At 37.6% G+C, this 25,979-nt stretch overlaps 1 protein-coding gene across 1 annotated transcript in view; it reads right to left on the bottom strand.

The window, feature by feature from the left end:
• The window catches only part of TBC1D22A (TBC1 domain family member 22A), a 352,669-nt gene that overhangs the window by 203,797 nt on the left and 122,893 nt on the right, over positions 1 to 25,979 (bottom strand). Inside the window, exon 10 of the mRNA XM_075274179.1 lies at positions 10,811 to 10,923. Within this exon, the coding sequence (XP_075130280.1) occupies positions 10,811 to 10,923 (113 nt within the window). The remainder of the gene's footprint in view (positions 1 to 10,810; positions 10,924 to 25,979) is intronic.

Below are 25,979 nucleotides of genomic sequence, written 5' to 3'. Positions count from 1 at the left end.
TCTCGAGAGTGGGGCCTTTATGGGGGAAATAGGAACCATGCTTGTAGTAGAACTAGAAGAAAGAGAAAAATAGACATAAACAAAGACCAGAGTGTGAAAGACAAATCATGTAAGGGTTATAGTTATGGGGGAAAAGCTCTTTAGCTGGAGTATTTATGCAAAGAGACGGTTTAAGCCAGAAAGATTTAGCATGTTCTAAAATAATAAAAGAAGAAATACCTTACCAATCCCGTTGCTTCTGTTTTTTAACCACGTACAGGTCCCCCTATCTAGCAATTAAATTCCTGACATGGACATATAACCACTGCATTCGATCACTAGCTGTGTTGACCCACTACAGCTGCGGCAGGAAGTATAGAGACTGGCGGAGGACAAATGAGGTAATTATATATCTTCTATACTTATTTTATTAAATGCTTTTTCAATAATTTCTTTCAGACTCAGCAGCCCCTAAATCACTGTGAAAGCCAACAACCATGTCAAACTGGCACCTAGAACGCCAAGTGATGACTGTACAAGCTACTCAGCACCCTCCGCATTCTAATCCATGGTACTGTACATACACAATATACTGTAAATCCTGGACTCTGGGAATCCCATATTAAACCAGTCACAAGTAGCAAAAAGAGAATACGTAAGTCTTAAGTACTATAGCTACAGTATTTGGATTTATTTTCTAGATGGTATGTGTCTGTCTGTCTATCTATACACACACTTGTAAGCTGTAATACGGTTTTATTTTATCACCTCTATTACAGCTATACCATTTTGCTTTATCCATTTTCTTTTACACTACATTTCTACTTCACTACTTGTTCATTTTTAAATTTTCACTCTATTTGTCCTGTTCCCTATGGCAGTTTATAAAATGAAACAACTTGCAGGACATTATTTCTTGCCCTGCAGCTGTCTGGAAGCATTAGGGACCATATACCTAATTGCAGTTAATACAGAAGACTTAGCCCCCTGCAGAGTATCAACTCCTTTCCCCATCATTAAGCTCTTAGTGCCTCAGTCCAGATTTCTCAGCAAGAGAGAAATGCAAAATCTGTCAATGTTTACAGTGGGTGCCCCAAATCTACTGGCGCCATGTTGATAATATATACAAAGCTTTATTATCTGTACTCATCGTCTTTTATTTCAAGCATCACAGAGAAGATGGTCTCATTTTACAGAACACCACTGAATATTCATTAAATTATTACCTCATTGCCTCTGCCTGAATTAAGTTGGAGACACTGCTTCGGACGATGATTCAGACTATTTGCAGACAGAGCAATATATGAACAGCGCAACCTCTTACACTGTCTGGAAATTAAGGATACTCTTATATGGATCAACCCGGAGCTCATTTGTTCCAATGAGACAAACCTTGTACAAGCAGTAAAAGGTGACAAGCACAGCATAATGTGGAAGCCACCTAGGAATGACAGAAATTATTTTAGACACTAACAGCAGCGAATGCACATGTTCTCTGCAGACTGAACATGGAATTGTTTTGTGTTTTTTTTTTTAGGTTTTTGTGTACTATACTGGATTATCACTGTTAAAAAGATTAACAAACAACTGAAAACAGATCTGATTTTATTGTATTCGATATACTGATAACTTTTCGAAACTATTTTATATATTACTGTAGTTTTTACATTTACATCTTTGTGAGAGTGTCCTCTGCATTGTTTGCATGCACATGTTGTGTCCTGTCCAGGTAGCCATAAATGTGAACTCTGCCTCCTTTTCTTTCTAACGTTGGCTATACACATTAGATTTCAGTCTGCTGAAGTGGCAGATTTTAGCTTGTCTGTGGTTGGTTCATCATACAGAAACAGTCTGTCACATACAACCAAATGTCAACGAAAGTTGCTCAGAAACAATCGGTTATGTAGGATTTTTTTTTTTGCCATCTATCTGCCTTGATCTGTTGTGTATGGGTGAGACTTACATGTTTAATATGTTGGCGCTATATAAATAAAATGTATTATTATTATTATTATTATTACTCAAATCACTCACAATTCTGGGTACTGTTAACATAGTTACAAAGAGTCCATCATTTCTTCTTTTCAGTATTTTATTAGAATTGGATGAATTTAATGTATTCATTTTCCAAGTGTATGGAAGGTTGGTGGTTGTTCAGGTGTTTGGGATGAGCAACTGCTGTCTATAAATGTAATGTGTATGGCCAGTATTAGTGCAGATGTGGTGGACGATTCAAGGTGCAAGCACAGATATCCAAATAAGACTGGATGTATTTCAGTTTAATCAGACAAGTCAAATATGCCTAGTTACATTGTCATTTTTCCTGAACGGCAAATAAAAGGCCTGTATGCTCAGTAGCAGCAGAATTTCTTAAGAGTCTACTTTTGGGAGTCAAGCGTTTTTGAAATCTCAGTATTTCCTTTGCAGATTTTTTTCTGCAATGTGTAAATGGGATTAGCTAGAATTCCATCCACTTTGCAGGTACTGTAAAATGCAGCATCTTAGCAACCATGGGGACCAAGGCTCTGCCAGCTATAGACAATAGCAGTGGATTATTTCTCAGGTGTGTATGTTTGAGGGGAAGCGTTTAAGGCAAAAGAACTGGACATGTCCAAACGGTCTGACATTTGGGATCCTCACCTTTCAAGAAAACAGTGGTCTGTATGACTATTACTTGCTGCTGTGTGAGACAACAATCACTATACCTTACCTTACTGAAACTACAAAGAGGAGGGCCATGCACAAGTGGGATTTAGCAACCAAAACATACACACACACATATATATATATATATATATATATATATATATATATATATATATATATATATATCAGTGTAAGAGATTTCATTAAAGGCACTATTCACTCAAGTGTTAATAGACTGACAGTATAACACTTTTCTCCAAGTTTTACAAAGAGCTTGGTGAATTCCTCGGCAGTTAGCGGTGTCCAATTATGAAATCTCTAGAGCTCTGTGCCTTTCTAAATGTCCATATTTCAAGTGAAAACTAAAAAAAAAGCCCACATTTCATTATTCTAGTCTTACTGCAGAAAAGGTTACTAATTAACAGAATTGCATATGTGCAGCTATATGCAGGCCCGAGAAGAAAGTAGAAGATACCTAGTAGAACAGAAAGAGTTTACACGAGTCCGACAGAAAGGCTTTCTACTCTGACTGCTTCTCTACTAATTTACTAATGCCTCGGCGAAGAAAAAAATCTTTTAAGTCTTGAGCTCATTAGGCCAAGTAAATGGAACAACATTTAATAATGTGCATTTGGTTAATTCACAGCACTAAAGAGAAATCAATACTAGATTGTAATGATGCTGCATGGAACCCTGTTTAACCTGATCAAAGGGGAGAAAACCATGATCGTTTCTGCTAGGACAGGTACACAGATGGTAGATTCTAATTATCGGCATTATTCAGCCATACTTGTAGCTATTAAAGTAAACAAAGCATAGCGCAATCATAAACAAGCTGGCAAAATAACATGAAGATCATTTTCCTTATCATAAAGCATAGTTCCATTCAACAGCTAAGATTTCTCTACTTTACTTTTTTTACCCGATCTTTCTGACTTTCTTACTATCGCCTATATATCTACAATCCCCTTTTAGGACCAACAGTCATTTATTTCATTTGGTGACTTTTTTTTCTTTTATAGTCTATTTTTCATAGTTCAAAATTTTATTTTCCTCTTGAGGGATATATCGGCCTGTCTTATCGCAGCGCTGTGGAACAACTATCTGTTAAAATTATATAGGAAAGCAAAAACATTTAACTTTCCTTGGATCTTTCACTTTATATTCTAATGTATCAGGTGTAAATACTGAAATTTAGAGATACTTAAAAATAGCGGCCAATAACACCATATATGTAGAGGTTAACTTATCTGAAGCACCCATTACAGTTCTCACAATATTATTAAAGGGGCTATCCTTTAATAATAATTTATTTCATAAATCTTATTCCCAGAATAGCTGATAAGCGACTGATCAATGGGCGTCAGCACATGGCAACCTCCAGAAATCTCATGAAGGTCAAGCATGCCGATTGAAGTTGCATATTTTCTGTGTAGACATGTTGTAATCTTGAGAAATTTCTAGTTTATTAGTTCCAGTATGATGCAAGCACTGTACCTAGGAGTCTGATGTATTCAGGAGTTGTGGGATCCCCACTGCTTCATAGTTTTCTCCCCGTTACTGTGCATATGAATAAAGCTGTCAATCAGCAGGAGGGCAGTGGATGCCGCAGTTCATGAACATGCCAAACTCCTAGTTCATAGCACTCACATCACACTGCAAATAATAAACTGCATTATCCAGAATACATTTGTGTGCTTGCAAACTCCTTATGCTACCGTCAACTTGAGCAAAGTAATTGTTACAACAAACTAGACTTGAAGAGGTTACAAATGAAAAATAATAACCATACACAATAAAAACAATTAGTTAATCTGAAGAAAAATACAATACTGTATAGAACTTGTCCCCACCCAAACGAAAGACCTTCACAGGTATGTTTATTAGCTACAGAATCTTCCTAGGACAATATTAATTCATTACACAGGTTCTTGTCACGTTAGACAATCTTCAATCAATGCGAACAGTGTAAAAGATGGATGACTGTTTTTCTTTAAAGTGTAGGAAAATAAAGATCTCAATGTCATTATAATTTTACTTTGTTAGTGTTGTCAATAACATTCAATCATTTTATGATGAGACCGGGTTTTATAGATGAATGCCAATCTTTTATTTTTCAAAGGACCTTGACTAACAATTCTGCAGCAAACTAGTTGCATGGAGCTGCAAGCACTGCAAAAAACGCTGCAGTAAAAGTATTCTCTCTGCAATAATGACTTATTTACCTCTTACATAAACAGAGAGTGCTTGATCAGGAAAGCAAGATAAGATCAAAGTGCACATATCATGTTAATGGCCTGTTGTAGAAAGGTCTAGTCATCAAACCTTCATGCCAGACAGCTACATTTTCCTATGTTTTAAAATAAACGTCAATCTATTAATATTGGAATGCCTTTGTTTAATAAAGTCAACTATAATATTTTACACAAAAATTTTTAATTGCTCTATAAACATAATAATGCAACTAAAACAGTGGACATGGACTAGATGTTGATGATAACACCAAACCATCCATAGGTAGCTGTGAAGGTTTAGGAACCAAGGTCTAGCACACCAGGCTCTTCTTGATCTGGAGTCTTCTCCTATATTGTCACAGTGCTTAGTAAAGCCACTGAATTGTCCTGCTCGCTCTGAAGGATCAACTGGATTTATCCCTTTCTAAACAATAAAAAGTAAGAACTGAAGGTAGACAGGGTTTTATTTGCATGTGTAGGTCTGATGTACTCTCTCCGCCAAGCACAGGCAGCAGCAATGTGTGCCCTACAATGGACTTACACACAAGGTGTTGCTACTTCATGGAAACCATCTTATTTCTATATATTTATTATTTTAAAAAAAACAAACAAAAAAAAAAACAACAGAAATCTTCAGGACAGGAAAAGAAAAGAAAACCCAAGTAATAAAAAGCCTATTTCCAAACATTAGGCATACAGTCTCTTATTTGAACAGGGTATTCTATCCAGCACTTCCATCTCTACATTGTAGGGCTTCATACTAGAGGAAGGCATTCATTTTATATTTAACCTCAGAAATCTGAGGAATATAGTTCAATTTCCAGTACACAATGATAGCACTTCTGGCGGCATCCCAGATTTGTGCTACCACCAATGTGATCTAAATGGGAACAGTATCTATTTTGAGATTTAGCAGAGTCGTCCCCACATTCATTGCAATCCCTCCAGTACAGCAGTAAGTTCAGAGAGCTACATCTATTTATTTTAGATGGTAAACGGTATAGACGTCAATTCGCTTTCTTTACATAAATTGCTGTCTCGATCATATTCCCACAGTAGAAATATTCATGGTCTGCACCCAATATTCTACAGTATTATTGGAAATCATGTTCCCTTTGTATCATATACTGCAATTTCCATTTCATGCAATAATGATGAAGCAAGACCAGGTTAAGCCTTCCTTTAGTGCTACCTGTGGACATCATAAAGGCTTTAGTTTTGCATGGAATTCTGTGTACAAAAAAAAAAAAAAATTGAAAATCCAAAAGTATCAGTTTTAGTACAGTAATCATTACATAAAATCTAAATATCTCATTCTGCAGCTTTTAAACATGGAAGACAAATAGAAGATCTGACATAAAGTGGAGCAGAAAATAAGACGTCTTTCCAGTAGGTCTGTGTGGCCTGGTTTCCAGGAATCACAATAATAAGAACCTTATTACGTCTAAGTGGATATATCTGCAGATAATGCAGTTTTCATGTTTTCAGCTCCTATTTTCCTTATCTTTTTTCCTTGGCATCTTTCTTCATGATGTACCTTACCTTGTTTATAGTATTGTGGGGCAAGAGTGAATTATGGGATGTATTATAATAATATATAATACCATTATGGTCATACTGTGCCTGTAAATTGAGGTTCAGGCTAATTTGAAAATTTACACTGTGCCAGTTCTACCTGGAAAACAGTGTAAATAGTTTCAGGTGTAGCTACATTTTAAAGCTATACATGACATATTTGATCAATGGAGTCTAAAGTTAATCATACACATGAAATTTTGTCTGCAGGTCCATTTTAGGCTCTATTTAGATCACATTTATTATATCTGTTTAACAGACGCAAAAAAAACAACAATAAAACAGATGCAAATGGATGGCCATCTATTTTACACAGATGTCAATCCTACTAATATTATAAATTTGAAAGTTTGTGTGTTTGGATGTTTGTGAGTTTGGATGTTTGTCTGTTTGTTCCTCGAACACGCAAAAACGGCTGAATAGATTTGAATGAAATTTGGCACATAGATAGTTTGTAACCTTGATTAACACATAGGCTTATCCCTATAAGCCTATTACCGATTATCCCGGTAAATGACATGGCTTCACAATTGTTATGAATTTATGTTCATGTACTATATTACACTGCTCCTGCAGCAGCTTATCCCAGTTCTGATAAAGCCAGCTGTGTTATCTCTCTGTGTAAACACTCAGATAACCCTCAGTGGATTCTGTGCATGCATTTGCATATTATCTGATCTGCTCCAAGCAGTGCTCACACACTAGATGGGAAAACACCTTTAATCCAAATTAGCAGTTTGCTACTTTTAAACATGCTAGGGAAAAGAAAATCTAATTTGTTTGCAAAATTCTAAAACAACGACAGCTATGAAAGAGCCAGAAGTCAACAAAGTTCTCCTCAAGAGAACCCCAACAACACGCTCATTATATGGCGTCCCAGCAAGCTACTGAGATGCCGGAACAATCATGGAAACAGCGCAAGGGACGAGTTTAGCGGCAGGCCAACTTGACAGCTGCCGAAACGCCGGATCAGGTGGATCATCAATGCCAAAAAAAATGCTCATTATATGGCCTCCCAGCAAGTCTGCTGAGATGCCGGAACAATCACAGACACGGCGTGTGGAACAAGTTCAGCAGCAGGACAGTTTAAGAGATGCTGAAGTGCCCAAGCAGGCAAACCATCAACGGCAGCAATTTGCTGAATATAGGCGGATCATCGACGCCAACAACACGCAGACGAAGTCGCGGGCAGAGGCTAGTGTTTATATATAAGAAAAAAAATTAACAGATCTGTTGCTAGGGTTTTTTTGAACAGACACAAAAGTAAGGTATACAACTTTTTTGAGTCCTTCAGAAAAAAGGAACAACAGATTCCACTTAAAATTGGCAGAGAGAAAAGTCCTGCAAGGAGGACTTTTCTCTCAGCTGGTTTCACTATAAAACTGTTAAAAACCCAACTGTTGAAAACTGTTTCAGGTCCTCATGCAGAGATGAAGGATAGAAACCCCAACACTAGTGTGAAACTAGCTTTATCTGGACATAACAGAGGTTTGCAGATAAATATTTCATGTGTATGGCCAGCTTAAGGCACCAGATGATCTATGTTTAAAGTTCCTGAGGCATAAATGTGATAATAGCCCAAATACAAGCTTTAAAAAAGACCTTTCCCCAACATCCTTCAATAAGTGCCTCTTTACCGATTCCGAAGCAGTTGCAATTTTCTTCTCTACCCCACCATTCCTGAGCAACCACTACTGTAATAACTCAATATGCTATTTAGGCTCTCTACTGTCAGGTGGATGGTTTCTAGATGTCTAGCTCAGGACCACCAAGTACAGAGCCTAATAAACATATAGGGTGTTGAAACTAACAACACCGATTGCTCTGAAACAGTGGAAAGCAGAGATAAAATTCCAACTGTGCCTGAATCTGTTGAATCTCACTTTTTGAAGAATACAAAGAACTGAAGAGTTCATATGTGAGTTAAACACATATAAAGCAAAAATCTAATTTACCATTGTAAGTACACAACTACTAAAATACTGCAGTGCATAAAAAATACAGCAGCTTTAGCTATTATTACCACGCAAAAAATTACAGTACATTATTACAGAGAAAAAGATGAATATGCATTGGTTTGAAATAAAGAGTAAGAAGAATGAAGGACAAGCAATATTAATTGACTTTCATCGGTTGAATTGTGAATAAGTCAAAAATTTGCTTCAAGAATCATTTCAAAAGGGGAAGTTTTTCACTTTCTACAAAGGAGAAACCAGCCGAGTCTGTGTCTAAAATATGTATTCACTCGATAAGTAGAATGCATAAGTACCACTATTAAAAAGTGAATTTCCATGTATGGCTATAGTAAGCAAGCGTACTGTAGTGTGTCATTCTAGGATGGCAGTGAGAGGAAAGTAGTAAACATTGTGTATTCACCATTATGCTGTAGCCTGTGATAGATTCAATCACAGATACCATTAGTACGTGACATTGTATATTACTTACAAAGGATATCTCTTTTCCTATATTGTAGAGCTGGCAGCAGGTTGCAAGCCAGACAGAATGAGTTACTGCCTCTTTAGAAGCCACTTATTGCAACCGACAATAGCTTTAGGGCAATCTATGTAAAGCAAAGGCACACTTTTATGTGCACACACTTTACACCCTGAATCTTGATGTTTGCAGTTTAATCATTGTGTGATGTTTAGGAGATTGGAAAAGCATCGAGGAGCCAGGAGGAGACATGGCTGGACTTATAATACACAAGAAAGCAAAGAAATTGTTTGTGCAGGTTTCTAAACTAAATCAAATAATATTTTGTACATTTCCAAAAATGAGGATTGCATCCGCTTTACTCAGCTTTCTAAGCCCAGCGTCCCAACAGTTTTGGTAAGTTTTTGTGTTTCTTCACTATCTTACATCCAGTGAGGTATACAATGTATACAGTATATGTTGTCAGAGGCACAGATTAGTGCCAGCAAGATGGCAGTAATGACAGAGGTATGACATCTTGAACAACAGCTATTGTCTGCAGTTGAATCACACAGACTTCCTTCTTTGACCACCCCCAGCAGGCACTCTTTATAACATCTTGAAGTTAATACTGAGAACTTTCATCTACATTTTATTTTCATCCTCCCACATTTGGATGTGAAGAGTTCAAAGATTATGAATGCCTATCCTTAAAATAGGCTATCAAAATAAGACCTATGAAGGTTAGATACCAGAGATCACCGGTACTGAATCAGCATAGGAGAAATGTGCTGCTCACTCGCTATAACTGAAGTCTATGGGGCACAGCTGTAGTACCTACACTCGCCACCAGAGTTTGAATGATATATGAGCAGTACAGTTCTTACACATACTCGTAACATAAAAGCAAGGTGGCCTATACCTGCCAAAATCTGAGAAACCAACATATTATCTTGCGTGTATGAGAGCCCCCTGACTATCCTTCCACAGATGCGGGGTAAAAGAAGTATTAGGCTTTTTACATTTTATAATGCCAAATCAATTGTTTCCTCTGGAGATAAGCCATGCCAGAAGTCTCTGACAAAAACTTGCTTCCCTCTTCCCATTGAGAAAACAAAAGCATGCCTGTGCATGGGAGAGTAAGAAGGAACAGTCATCAGACAAAACATGTTTATTGAAGGTGCATGGATAATGTAATACTGCAAGATGAGAGATTATGCACAGTCTATTTGTTGATCCATGAAAAAGCCTCATCCTGGCCAAAATAGATCTGCATCAGAGTTATATACACTAAAATTGAGAAATTAAAAAAAAAAATCATTATGAGGTAATAAAGTGCAGCATATGATGGTACAAACTCCTCATATACATCTGGAAGTAAAGTTGGTATGCACATGCTGTGGAATATCTTTTATCAAGTCAATCTCGTAAAGTGGATTCAGGGTTTTTTTGTGTTTTTTTTAAGATACGTTAGACAGAAAGTGGTTGCAAATGTGCATAAATTAAACACTCAAAAAGAAAAAAAAATGGACATACGCCTTAAGGAATACTGACAGTTTACAACCTCTAACAAACTAAGCATACGCTACTTTGCGGTGAAGTTTTCTCAAGGGATAGATACTCCAAAACTTAACCTTAAAATTACCTCAAACAAGCAATCTGATGCACTGCTACTGACTGCCATCTTACTAATACCTTGAGACTGAAAAGAACATCCCAGGGGTATGATCCCCAGCCCTGTGTTACACAGTGCAGGTAGGTTTTGTAAGTGAACGCATTTGTCATTTTATACGCCAGCAGTAATGATAAAATGTAGACAGATTTCCTCAACGGGGTTGGTTTTCCCCTATGTACTTATTTCTCAGCTTGCAGTTTTTTTTTTTCCTCAAAGTCCCAGCAGTAGCTCAAATTCATGAAATAAATCAGTTATAGAGAATGCACGAGGACAGGGGGAATCAATTTACCTGAATGCCATCAAGTAACTTGCTCATGCACCAGTAACTGTCAGCTTCAATGTTCCGCAGCACCTCTTCGGGCAGACTGGAAACATCGACATTTTCCACTTCTTCTTCTTCAGCTAAAATATACAGAGAAGACAGTGTAATAGGTAAAGTGTGCAAATTCATAAAGCTAGGTCACGTACAACCATTTTCGAAAAAAAACATTAAAAAAACATATGTGATTCAGGGGAAATAACAATATTGGCAGCTAGAGGAAAGCTATGCCTACTACCTATCAAACCATGTTTATTAGTAAGCATTGAGTCTCAACCTGACAGATACAGGATACAACACAGAAATATTGACAGGATAAGCACAGTTTGTACGATTTGATAAATATACAAGGAAATCCCTTTCATCTTACACTTAGCGGAATCATATTCCTGGATTAGAAAGCCTATAAATTGTCCAGTTACTGGGAATATCTTAAATCTGTGAAAATAAAACTTGAAGGCTTATTTTATACTGCTTCAAAAACCTGCTGCACTGTCATCCTCATCATCTGCACCAACGTATACCCTTCAATTGCAGCAGTGAAAATCATCATTCAGGCATAGCTCCCAACCGTCCCATATTCCGCGGAACGGTCCCGATATTAGACTGCTGTCCCTCAGTTCTGTGCAGCTTACCCATGTCCCGCTCTTCCCATGAAGTGTTTTGCTTATTAACAAACCCCTGATCACCACCCGCTCTTACAGCTGTTAAGAGGTTGTAACTGAGATAAGAGTGGGTGGTGATCAGGGGAAAGTTTGACTACTGTACTCAGAAGGACCTGTGTGACAAACGGTCACGTGACTAGGTAGGCGTGTCTTTGTATCCAGTAACAGATGGAGAGATGTGATGTCTAAGGTACTGGGGGGAGGATGTGAGATGCAGGGAGGACTGTGTGTGAGGTGAAGATGTGGGGTTCAGGGTGTACTGTGAGGTGCAGGGTGTAATGAGGGGGATGTGGGGTGCAAGGATGACTGTGTGGGGGGGAGATGTGGGGTGCAGGATGTACTGTAGTGGGGTGCAAGGTTGACTGTGGGTGGGGGAAAGATGTAGGGTAAATGGATGTACAGTACTGTGTGTGGGAGAAATGTGAGGTGCATGGGTGTACTGTGGGGTGCTTAGATGTACTGAGAGGGGAGAGATGTGGGGGTGCAGGGTCTACCCAATGAGAAATGGATGGGAATGGGTGAGGTCAATTTAGAAGTAGGTGGACCTAAATTTGCTGCAGCCCACCCACATTTTGTCCCTCTTTCTGTCCTTTAAAAGTTGGGAGGTATGATTTAGGCTATGTTCCCACCTATGTCAAGATCATCTGCTAGGAGCCATCAAAACAAAATTCAAACAAAACAAAAAATCTAAAATCATAGCAAGCAATATTTTACCCATCAAACAAAGGACAACATAACAAAAACCCAAAGAGCCGCATTAAAGTAAATGGGGTGTGTCAAGGAGCCATTTGTGTCTGTCATAACAGATCGGTCCCTGTTTATGCGTCTGTTTTGCTGCTCCTACAATGTAACTGAAAACCAGAGACAGACCCACTCTTACATACACAAGCATAAATACATTCCTGGGAAATACTAATATTTTCCAGTAATATTGATTTGTCATTGAAAGTATAACAGGACAGCAGACCTCTGTCAATGACACTGGAGCAGTTCCAACCACCTTTGGCACATCAACTATTAAGGAACAAAGGCTCGATTTGTCTGTAGATATGTCTTCTCTGTCTGTTTGTTTTAACAATAGAGCAACATTGTATTTTTGCAGCATTTGTTTTATTCATGTACACTGTAAAAATAGTATAATCAACAGTATAGTAAAAATGTGCCTTTATTGTGTCCTATATTGCTCTTCTTCACTTCAGCGTGATTTCTTAGACAGCAATATTTGACAAGATGCCAGTACACATCCTAGTGCAGTTTTTTTGAGGCAAATTCAGAGGTACACACAAAAGAAATGGGAGATATAAAGGAAGGCTTTATATGGCTTCCTATTGGATCCACCCGTATCATAAACTATAGTGGTATGTTGATAAAAATGCAGTGTGCAGGGGCAACATAGTGGCTCAGTGGATGGGGCAACACTGTAGCTCAGTGGTTAACACTGCAGCCTTGCAGCGCTGGAGTATTGGGGTTCGAATCCCACCAGGAACAACATCTGCAAGGAGTCTGTATGTTCTCCCCGTGTTTAAGTGGATTTCCTCCTATACTCCAAAAAGACATACTGATAGGGAAAAAATGTACATTATGAGCCCTATATAGGGCTCGCAATCTACATAAAAAAATAAAATAAAAAATGCAGTGTGCAAAACTATGCTTGTACACATTAGGCCTTATTCACACAACATATTTATCAACCATAAAACACTGACATTCACACATTATGGCATCCAATTGCATGGATCCCTCAAACTTGACTGTATTGAGTTATCTGTGAAAATGGCCGAAAAGAGGAAATGTCCTAATTTTTCTAGCTTTTTTTTCCCTTAGCAGGATTTTCCTCCAGCGGAAAATTCCTCTAGTGGAAAAAAAAGATAGCAGAACCCATTGAAATCAATGGGAGGCTTTTTTCCAGCGTGGAAAAATTCCACACCAAATTCCTCACCATTTTCCTCCGTGTGAATGGACCCTAAATGGGAACTTAGGTTTTTAACTAGAAACTTAAGTGTGTACTTTAGAAAGTAATATGACATAGTTGCATAGTATGGTTGAGAAAAAGACATGCCCATATAAATCAAGAAAGGGATGGGAGAGGATGTAAAGGAGGGAAAGGGGAATGGTTTACAAAATTTCTATCCGCTATTGATCCATAAGAAGATAAAATCTCACCCCTCACGGCATTAGCCAAATTTACAGTACCTTTTGGTTATAGTGATCAGGTTGGATCAACATTCAACGTAAGACTTTATATTTTTACAGAGGGATGACTGTTTTGATTAAGGAAATACTTTTCTTTTTTTTTTTTTTTTTAAGCTCTTGGCTTTCGCCACCCGATGAGGTAGACTATTACCCAGATTCACAGCTCACAGCTTATGGCGAAGCAGACTTTTTGTCTCTGGAGACTGAACCTCTCTGGTTTCTCTGACTGAGTGACCCCTGGACTCCTAATGGGAATTTATATGGAACAAATTATCAGCAATTATTTAAAGTTAATAATGATGCCCCCCCCCCCCTTAAATGACTCTCCTCAAATAATATATAACATTTAGTTGCCTTCGCACACTGCAGAAATTTCTGTGACTGATCATTTGAAGGAGGCTTGAAAAAAAAAATCAACCTCATTCAAATGAATGGAACAGATTTTCAATTTTCTGCAACAAAATATGCAACTAGTCACTGTTACATGGCCCTATTATTATCGGGAACAAGTATACATATGAATCATCATTGGGTAGCTGACTACATCTCTTATACTGAATGTAAAATGCAAAATTACACAAAGCCATGTGTGCAGTCAATAATCAATATGCTAAATGGGGGAAGATAGATCATTGTAGTGATCATTTCCTCCTATGTCCTTTGCAGTGGGACTGTGTAAAAGGGAAATGCAAGCAAATACCAATCGACACATTATATTGCCTATTAGTACTTGTCAGCTCAATGCTCCTCTATGTCCCTTACTAGTTTTGTGGCTGTTTTCTATACCTTTTCCAACTCCATTGCACCAGTTCTATAAGCTGCTGTCCAGATGAAGTCTAATTTCTGATAAGTAGTAATCTAACACCCTGTCCCACAAATACATGATTATTTAGTATTCTGTAAGCAACTTATTGACATTGCATCTTGTTATACACATCCACATCAAACCTCATTTGCAAAATGGATGCCCAAACACTCAAAGAGTTTCCCAATACTGGAATTAATCCTATCAAATCATTAAAAAAATAAGTAAAAAAACAAATAGCAGTCCCAGAAGTAAACGGTTAAAAACTTGGCCCATTCAGAGCAGTTCTCTTTCATACGAAGATGCATTTGTATTTGAAAACTTAACTACAAATGATAATAAATAGAATATTACAAAAATATAGTTTATTAAATAAGGAAAACACTGAACTGTAAATATGAATTTACTCCAAGTACAATTAAGAAATGACAGACTAAGTAATTAAATCCCCTACATAATTGGAAGAAACACTTTCTCATCAGTCCTACACCACTTTCTGACAAGATCATAACCTCCTGCATACAATATTTTCTAAAAATATTACTACAGATATTCTGCTAGTCATGTGATTTGCATGTAACATTTACATAAACATACAATGATATAATGGTCTTAAATGGAGCCTTTTACTTCTGTACTTTTAATAAATGCGTGTATATTACAATACCAACACATTTATATGTGCCCCAGTGAACAATTCTACAGCTACATCAAGTTTATTGATATTGACGTAAATAATCCTGGAAATCTACACCAGCAGAGATTTCCTTCCAGGTGCCTGGGACATTTATGAAATGTATGCACCTCATCATAAATGAGTCAGTTATGAAGACTGGCATTATTAGACTATGTTCGCATCTACGCCGGGCCAGACCGCTAAGACAGTGATTACACATGGGCACTGGCGAACCCCATTGACTATAATGGGGTCAGCCAAGGTCCGATGGGTGTCCACCATTTTCATCGTGAAACCAGTAGAGAAAAATCCTCTGTGCAAGACTTCTCTCCTATGATTCTTGGCGGGTTTCTGCGCCGGAGTCTCCAATGGATACTTAGCATAAGTCTGTCCCAGTATGTTGAGGCAACATTTACTCTTTTAGCGGTATTTAGAGTTAATAAGATAAGTTATTTTCCATTTGTTCTTATGAAAAAAATAGACTGGAGCCACACTAAAAAAAAAAACCTTTATAACTGAATACAGATTTCAGGTAAATGGAATACATAAAAAGGAAACATCCATTTGCTAACAATATGTTTTAGTTTCATTTGGATATTGAAGTGTCACACAAAAGGATTTCTCCTATCTTATGAAATAGGCCTTTGTATGAGTAGAGTTAATATGGAATCAACAATCCAGCCATTTGTTCCACTAGACACATTACGTTAAGTGCTATTTCACAACACCAGAAAAAAAAATATGAATTGATTCTGTTTTATATGGTTAAAGACAGGTATATAAACCCAAGTATTCATTTTTTTAACATGTATAAGTATGCCCACTGGCATAATGTCATACAATGGCAGAAGTAAACTAGGAAGGGCTACCGAGTTCAAAATGTTTGATGGTCAGATGTCCAGATGTCCGGATGCACTCATCTGTGTTACCGTCAAGAGCAACTCATTTCTTTTCCAGATCTATGATGAATCAGATATGTATCTCTTTTCAGATGAATGCTTTTGAAACACTGCAAACTAGGTCAGCATCAAAGAAAGGATGCTGTCTTGAAGTGTTTTTTCCTTTTATGTTTTCTTTTATCTGCTCGGATCTTCAAAGCAACTGGGCAATGCGCAATCAGCTAAAAGAAAATGGACTGCAGCAAATGGCTCCATTATACAAGTCATGAGCAAACATTCTCTGCTTCTTCTGACACATAATTCGGAAACATAATTGTTAACGTACTGTGCTCTACTATGAGACGAGAACCACTGAATTAAGGGCAAATCATACTTGAGAACAAAAACCTGCTACTAACGAATTAAAGAATTTAATAGAACAACGGATGCCTTAAATCCGTAGATTTTTCAAATGTGCACCTGTATTAATAGTCCTTGAGAGATTTTATGCACCTTGTTTTATAAGGACATTATTGCAGGGATATTAACTGCAGGAATATTATCAGGGAAACTAAACAAAACAAAACAAAAAAGTTAAATATACAGAAATCTGTGAAGTGTCCTAATATTATTTCCCTTTATTCATGTTATTAGCTTTCTAAGTATCATCTGATACAACATCCATTATATAGACACAGATAAGGTGGTAAATAATGCAGACAGCAGCATGCAACTGGGAATGAGTGACCAGCTAAAGGAAGAACTGCTAGCGGACGATACTAGTAGTAACAAGGCAAGAACAATTAATTTGCATGGTGGGCTATGAGACATTAGAGTAGATGGTTTCTTTAAGAAGGTGCTGTTTACAAATGGGATATAAGCCAAGTCTATGATTCTGAAAAAAACATTAAAAGCCAGGTTTATACCATGTAGATCAGTTATATAGAGGGATTCCAATATAATAGTACAAAATTATACTCATAACAAAGGGAATATAAACAGCTAGTAGCGGAAAAAGAAGCAAGATGCCCCATCTTGCCGTGGATTCCGTGCCTGATTCAGCCATGGTGTCCATGGTTTGAGACACACTCCTGTTTAGGCCCATTCATTCAGGCCTAATCAGGAGTGGGATGTTGCGATGGAATGCAGATGTTGCAATGACATCCCGTCGCGGTTAGCCATGCGGAAAGTTCACAAGGTGATAAAAGGTTGCCGTGTCCTATTTCTCCAAGTGAACATACCCTAAGAGAGGAGTTCTGTTATTTTTAATCATCTCCCCTGGACAAACAATGTGTATAGCGATTGGGGAAGAAGGTGTTGTTTATTTTACAAATGGGATATAAGCCAAGTCTATGATTCTGAAAAACCCATTACAGGCCAAGTTTATACCATAGCAGGTCAGTTATATAGGGAGAGTCCAAAATAATGGTACAAAATTACAGCTTCATTAATCATAAAGAAGGGAATATAAACACATTTATTCATATGAAACAACAGTATTTATCCAAGTTTTATCTCTAGACAACAAATGTTCGATGACATTCTCACTGGCGATAGGGTAGATCCTTAGTCCAGTAGTGTCGAGACTCTTCCCGGGATATCCTCAGATATATTTCAGCTGTGTTGTGTTTGGTTGCAATGGGCTAAGTTTTTTTCATTTTCATTCACTGGTCATTTACCAGAGATGTTACGTTAACTACAAGCCGCTGCTTTTGTGCCATCCTAGTTTAGTCAGCCTGTATTAGCTATGTCTTACATATGTTTCCTACTTTATAAGTTTTAGCACCGTTATACTTCTCACTGACACCTCTATGGTTACTATAATTTCGCTCATGCATAACCTGTAACTCCTTATTGGTTGTTCAAATTAGCTCCATTAGGCTAAGGAAACGCAGCTTTTTTTTGTTGCAGATTTTATTGCTGTTTTTGGAGCCAAAGCCAAGAGTGGATTGAGAAGAACGGAGAAGTATAAGTACTTTATATATATCTCCCATTCCTCTTGAAGCCATTCTTGGCTTTGGCTCAAAAAACTGCAACAAAACCTGCAACAAAAAAAGCTGCGTTTCTGCAGCATGGGGCCTCAGCCTTAAAGATGCTATCTATCATATCAGTTTTATACTCTAATATCCAGTAAGCATAGATTGGTATCCATTTTCTAAAAAGTACGGTTTGGCACTATGAAATGTTAACTACTGTGTAGAATAGGGATACAGTGAAATTGAGTAGGAAAAAAAAAAGACTGAATAAGTTATAGGTTTCTATGAAAGACTTTGAAATTATGAGTAATGCCATTAGTGAGTGTTATTTCTATGTAGGACACAAACCAATTTTTTATGAAATTCCCTGTAGGCCAAAAAAAGCTGAAAATAATCAGTACCCTAGATATTCTTCATCGCCTGGAGGGTGTGGAAGTTCTCATATAAGAGCAGCTAGTTTTTATTTCCAGTAAATGAAGAAAAGAACATTTTTAAGCATATCTCTAAGCATGGCCAGTATCATTAAAACAGACAATATACAAGAAAAATACATAGAACACCTGCAAAACATGAAAATAAAAATGGGATTGTTAAAACATCTATTTAGTCTCCATATTGAAGACTATTTCATAAGCTATATGTGGTTTTCACTGCTCCTTTATTACTTGACAATTCTTTTACTTCTACCTTACCTAAAATAATACATAAAACATTGACAGATCCATCCATCAAAATGCAAAAAAAAAGACAAAAAGAACTTTCTGAAACAAATCAGATCATACAGCCTTGGTAGTACAAGTCACAGCAAATGTTGCAAGAAAAATAGCCACTGCTGGAAATTTTGAAGCCAAACTGATAAGGTTTATAAAAAACATGAGTACATATGAAACAGTAGAATGAATGTCTAGCAGCATAATGTCTAGCACGATTTTTATAAACCAGAAAAATGAATAAGTGTAATACAGGTTTTCCACATATTTGATTAAAGAAGTTGTCTATAAATCCTCTTATGGCATGTGGCCATTGTAGGGGGTTTGCAGTACTGATGTTCAAGAGGGACAGTGATTCATCTGAACGGCCATCATGTAATAATACATTCTCCTTGCAGAAGTAGCTGATTGTACCTACAGATGATATTTGAAACGTACGTGAACTTTTATTTATTTTTGTCATAAATCAATAGTGCAAGTAGAGGGAACAAACTAAAGCTTCACTAAAGAAAAAAAGCCTGTTTCTTTAAATGGTTCTCCTCTCTTTACTTACTACGTGACTTGTTTTGTCTGCACTCCCTACAAAAGCAGATACGTTGACAATGGGCATTACGAAGGAGAGAGAGGAAAAGGAGAAAGACAAAAATACAAAGGCTGCCTGCAACTGAGGTCAAATGCCCCAGACATCACTGCTAGGGACTGTGATTGGGCCTCAGTGCTCACGTGGGGTATGTCAACTTCTTCACGCTGGTGCACCCCAAGTGACTGCTAGTGCACTGTTAAAGGCCCCAGCAGTGATGTCTAGGGTGTGTGACCTCAGTCACAGGCCGGTAGAGCCCAAAGAGGACACTGTGGATCATTGGAAGCCTAAGAGAGAAGAGTTCTGTTATTTTTAATCACCTCCCCTGGGCAAACAATGTGTATAGCAGTTGGGGAAGGTGGTTTTCTCCAACTGCAATCATGGCAATATGGGACCCCATACCACCCTGGGTGACTCTGCTCCTGCCTCCTATGACTTCTTGCAGAATATTGTGATCAGGCCATGTATGGCTCAATTTCCCTGAGGACAGGGGGGTGGGGTGACTGGTTGGGAGTCTAAAAGTACAGGTAAATAAAAAAGTTTAATAAAAAATAAATAAATATAAAAATGCATTTGGTACCTCCATATTAGAATATGTTTGCGCTATCAAGATAGAAAAATATTTATCCCACACAGTAAACATCATAGTGGGGAAAAAAAACATTGAATTGGCTAAACCACTTTTAGGTTTTGCCGCCACTAAAAAAATTAATAGAAAGCGATCAAAATGTCAGACAAGCCTCAACTTGTACCATACCAAAAGATTAAGTACACAGATCCATATATTAAAGAAAAAATGCTTCTTTCTCCATTTATCACACTGCATTTTTCCCTCATGTCTACCTCAAGTGTTTAATCAATCTTATATTACTAGTAGAAACCATATTAAGACAGGAGACCATCAGCCTCAAAGATCATGTTACCATAAATATAAATGGATTTTGAGAGGGAAGTAGGCTACTGAATGGAGACAGGCAGGCAAAGATATATGCACTGCTGCTCCCCCCTCCATAGACTTTATCAGTAGCTGTATCTTGATCCATCTATGATGCTGATATTCCATCTCCTGCCTATACACACAATCTATTTGTGATATTAGATTAAGTGAGAACAGAGATAAGCTCCTGCTGTCTGCATCGTACAAAGATGATGAGAAGTAGGAGGAGGAGAGGAGAGCTCTGTACAGCAAAGTGAAAGTAAAAAAAACACCAGGTAAATACTTGTGTTACTATTCCTATTAATGCCAGGCATTTGGGGTTATTAATTTAGTTTTAATAACTCCATGTGCTTACATTAATAACAGTTAACCCCAACATGTTCCTCACATTAACCCCTGAGTGCTTCACATAAGGGTTACTAATATGCGAGTCATATGGAGGTATGAATAAAGGACCTCAGTAATGAAGATGCTTAATTACTACTTACATGTCTCTGATCTATCAGTAACTGTTATGTAAAGCACACAGGGGTTAAAGTGAGGGACATGATGGGATTAATTGCTATTAAAGGGGACATTTCATGTCCTCATGAAAGTGCAGTTTTATATACCGCTAAAAAGACGACAGTGTGCTGAATTCAGCACACTATCAGTTTTCCCAGTATGTGCCCCGGGGTTGAAGAGAAATTAACGGCACTGAAATCTCCCCACTGTCAGAAGGGCGTTCTTTACTGCCAAGCATCATCGCTGGGCAGTAAGAAATGCCTCCCTCTGACAGTACTTGTCCATACACTTGTACTAGGTGGGTGCTCCTCACAGTTCAGCGTCATCGCTAGGCGGTGAGGAACACCCTTCCGACAGTGGGGAGATATTGGTACTGTTAATTTCTCTCCAGCCCTGAGGCACATACTGAGAAAACTGACAGTTTGCTGAATTCAGCACACTGTCGGTTTCCTAGCAGAATATAAAAGGACATGAATGGTCCTCTTTAATAAGAGGCACATGGAGTTACTACATTGCAATGCACACAACCATACTTTTTGTCCCAAATTGTGGATAGAAGTACGGAGCCATACATTTCAATGGGCCCATACACATAGAATTCGTTTGTAATGTATAGGTCAGTGAAAACCACCTTCATGCTGTTTCTTTGCAGGAGGCCTAAGGGTGGTTTTTTATTGAGGTGACAAAGTCTTTACCCAGATGTGGCTATAGCCAAATCCAGTCCCTGGGTGCCAGTGCTTTCACTTTTAGGGTAAGTGTGACACCCAATAATTCCTTGCTGCAGTTTTGCCTTTTGTGGCTGAAATTAATCTGCATTTCACTTACAGAAAAGTGAAAGTACTGGCAGTCGAGGAATGGAGGCAGCATCCAGGTATATAGTGTGTCACCATACTACTCACACTGCTACCAGCCATATACATTTACCACTAATTGTGGGTTACACATGTACTTACATTGCTTTTAATGAAAAAGTACAAGCGTGTGCAGGCAAATAGCGGTAAATGCATGTGGCTGGGAGCACAGTATGCTAGCACCTCTGTGTTATGGTTTGTGCTATATGACTTTAGTATAGGGGTCATCAGTCTTACAATTATTGTACGGCAGTACGGGTACCTCAACTTTGATTTTTTATTTTTATTTAAATTGGCACACCGAACAAAAAAGGTTGCCTACCCCTGGTGTAGGTCTATGTACAGATCTTTAAAGGGGTTATACCAAAATAATATGTATCCTCTGACCACACAGGAAATCTAAGTAATAATAAACTTTGGCTGTGATTCATATATTTAGAAGACAAAAAACAACCTGTTTTAAGCTTGCACCACATTTATAAGCATGCATCAAATTTTGTCAATGCAGTTTTATTTTAATGAAAACCCTTCTCTTTTGAAAAAAGAAAAAATCTAAATTGTTTGCTATAAATGTTAAGTTACTTTTGAAATCTCTTGTAACTACCACTTTTAAATCAGGTTTATACACCATATGAACATTTCTTAGATTTTCATGGTTGTTTTTTAAAATAGGACATAAATCATATTTGAAATATCATCTATTTGCCTAATAGTTCTTTGAGGATTCATACATTCTTGCTTTTACTGGACAATTCATAACAAATAATAGACTAGAGAGAAAATTTATTGATAAAATGACATCAAACTGTCACAGTACATGATCTATCACAAACATTACAGGTCTCCTTGGTTGAATGAACACAGAATACATGATGACTCACTATAAAGAGCTTTAAAAACACAAATGGCTCACAAAAAGGTTGAATTATTACGCAATAAGTAATAAGGGCATGGCTAGTTTCTGCAGTAAGAACACAAGGTCTCTGTTAAATGTGCATCAGTATTAGAAAAAGACAGCATGTTTACAATAGAAAATAAATTAAATCAATGTTGGACATTGTTGACTTCATCACACAAAAAGAAGCTGAAAAGAAATCCAAGTATCATACAGTTTTAATGCATACCTAAAGTTTCAAACAACTTTTGACCTCCTGGCAGCATTTGAGACTTTAAAAGGTTGTCCTCAGGATAGGCCATAAAATATATGATGGATAGGGGTCGACACCAGGCCCCCATCATCTGTACGGAGCCACTTCTGGCGCCTGTCCAGTAAACAATACAAGGCCGAAAATAGAAAGCCCTGTCCTTTGTTTAGCAGTCTTTACTGCAGCTCAGGTCCCATTGAAGTCTGTGGGACCTGAGCTGCAGTGAAGGTGCTGGGCCAACATACAGCGGACAGAGCTTTCTGCTTCTGGCCCCATATTGTTTACAAGACAAGCGCCGTAAGTGGCTTTGTACAGCAGATCAGTACCGGGGCCAGGTGTCATCCCCCTATCAATCATATATTTATGGCCTATCTTGAGGACAGACCATAAAAAAATAAGCTCAGACAACCCATATAAAAGTTAGGGAGCATTCACACTGAGTCTGCACTCAGTGGATTCTGAACTTAAAACACATTCAGAATGAGTGCGTACAAAGCAGATCCCATTCATTTATATGGGAGCCGGCATACGTGCGCTCTCCATTGAAATGAATGGGAGGCTTTTTTTCCCCTATTGCTTTCAATGTGATACGCGCGCATAGCAGGCAATAAGAGACACTGGCGTATCCTCCTAGAATGGTTTCTGAAAGTCATCCAGTATTTATTGTATATGGCTGCACTGAAATAGGTTCAGTGACAAGTTTTGAGCATTTTTAATGATAATTAAAGATAACATCTAAAGCTGAAATTATCTAGCAGCAGTTCTTGTTAGGCCTTCTCCTTGCAGGATTGCAGCTGATTTAGAGTCTTACCGGCAATGCTTCCTAGAAAAGCGTGGGATTAAACTGTCAATCTAAAGGGGTTAAACAGCCAGAATCAACAATGCGCTTGTTTTAAGTTTGTGTGAAACCAGCCGTTCATAAAATGATTAATCCTATTAGATTAAATTGCCACTTGTGCCGCTTATGATTCCATTTTACTACAGAATTGTGAAAATTCAATTAACTTGCACACTAACCTTTAAAGAGAGGGATACAAATGGTTTAGAAGTCGCTGGTGCCTCCGATATATTCAACTATCTTCCTGGCCCGCCCCATGACATTGTTGTGATGTTGCAGCCTGAATGGTTGCGTCTATCATTTCAGTAGAACCAGAAACTTATATCCTTTGTTGTTTCTCATACACAGGACACTGTAGGGACTATACTACAAGAACAATGACGCTGCCCTGTGAAGACTTTGCATATATTGAACGGGATTGTATGAGATCAGACACTGATGGAAAATCCTTAGCTAACATAGTGCAGCACAGATACTATACAGAGGAAGAAGTCATCTTTCCTCAAAATGGCTGATCAGTGGTGTGCCAGGTCTTGGACCCTCACTGATCTGATATGGATTGCCTTTACACGATCTTTGATAACTATTTAATAATTTAAAATATAAAGTTATCACCCTCATCCACAAAGTTCTCCATAATATTGCACCTCCATACATTTCCTCCCTTACCTGGTCTACCATCTAAACCAGTGACCCAAGACTCACATCCTCCATTATCAGAACCTTGCTACTTCTCTGGAATGCACTACCCCAGACAATCACATTAACTCACATCTACACTTTCAACCACATCCTAAAGAAACATCTATTCAGAAAGTCTATCACATTTTCTAATCTAATTACTTCTGCAGTTACGCTCCCTAATACTAACCCTCATTCTGCATACATTACATAAGTCCTTGTATCTGCAGAGAACACTGACTTAAAGACCATTGGAAACAACTGTTCATGCTGTCTGTTATACAGAATAAAATATCATATGCAGCAATTTTTTCAACATGGACCCAGCATGAATTACAGCATGTACTACTGCAGGTCAGTGTGCAGTCCATTGTAAACATGGATATCTTACTGATATAGAATAAATTTGTGAGAATAAGCCTAGCAGTGAGCTACCAGCTGCTCTATATTTTTGTCTAAAGTTGTTTCTCTGCCTAAATATATCAATGTTATTATTCTTTAAAGGATGAAATCTGAAAGTCCCCTAAGGAGTCTAAAAATGATAATTATTTTTCAGTGGAACTCAAGTTTCTACAACTATAATAACAAAAAAAGGACAATAAACACGTGAGATAATTATTTGGCATCTCTGTACCAACCAGTACTATATATACTCATGTATCTTTAATTTACAGTGATTAGTAAAGGTCATAAATAATATAATTTATTTTATGCAGTTCACCTATAAATTGAAGGGGTCATTCCATCTAGCTGCCAAGTGAAGGAGACCAAATCTCATAATTTTGGAAGTTTTCAGACATGTTGACACCATTATGCTTTTCAAAAAGTTTAATGCCATCATAACTGATTCACGATCCAATTTTGGTAACATATGGTCCTCCAAAATTAATAGATCAAATATCTAAGGTATGATGATATACTACTTTCAATTGTAGTCCCTGATTGTACAGATTGCAACTATGATCCCCATAAGGTTGAGATCCATGCTATAGGAGTTTTCATAATTTTTATTTGTTCATTGTAAACATTTTTATATTTTAATATTAATATTTTATATTAATATTTTAAATATTTTTCATATTTTCATGTTTTATGTTTTTCAGTTTATGATCAATGTCCTTGGTTACAGCAGTTCACTGTATCTTTAGCAATTTTTTTTCTGTATGCCTATACTGTTAGGTGTGTTCTTTTGTTCTGTCACTCAATAAATACCACTGAAACTAAATTACATCATAAAAATCATAAAAATATTTTTATCCTCTATCCAACCGCTGAGACCCCTGCCAATCCCGAGACTTTCTGTGTTTTATCCCCATTGTGGACGTAGTGGTGAATGCATGAAGAAGTGCACCTAGTCCATTCATTTCAACGAGACTGTCGGATATAGCAAAGTTTAGCATTCTAGATATTTCCGATACTCCCAGTGAAGTGAATAGAGCATTCACCATCCACTGCTACATTCACAACAGGGGTAACCCCCCCCCCCACTCCATCTCCCATCACCTGCTTGCAAGCTAAGATTAACAGTTCCTTCACTGTAGTCAATCATAGCCAGTGGCAAGAAGAGACTGTACTGTAAATAGTTCTACTGCTTAAAGCACCAACGCAAACATTTCTTTAGTAAATTTTAGCAAAAAAAGCAAATGGCACAGAAATAACTATAAAAATGAAGAATCATCCATAGCCACAAAGACAATTAA

Source organism: Leptodactylus fuscus, chromosome 5 (genome assembly GCF_031893055.1).
Source record: "Leptodactylus fuscus isolate aLepFus1 chromosome 5, aLepFus1.hap2, whole genome shotgun sequence".
Taxonomy (NCBI): domain Eukaryota; kingdom Metazoa; phylum Chordata; class Amphibia; order Anura; family Leptodactylidae; genus Leptodactylus; species Leptodactylus fuscus.
This window is presented reverse-complemented; position numbering and strand designations above follow the sequence as displayed.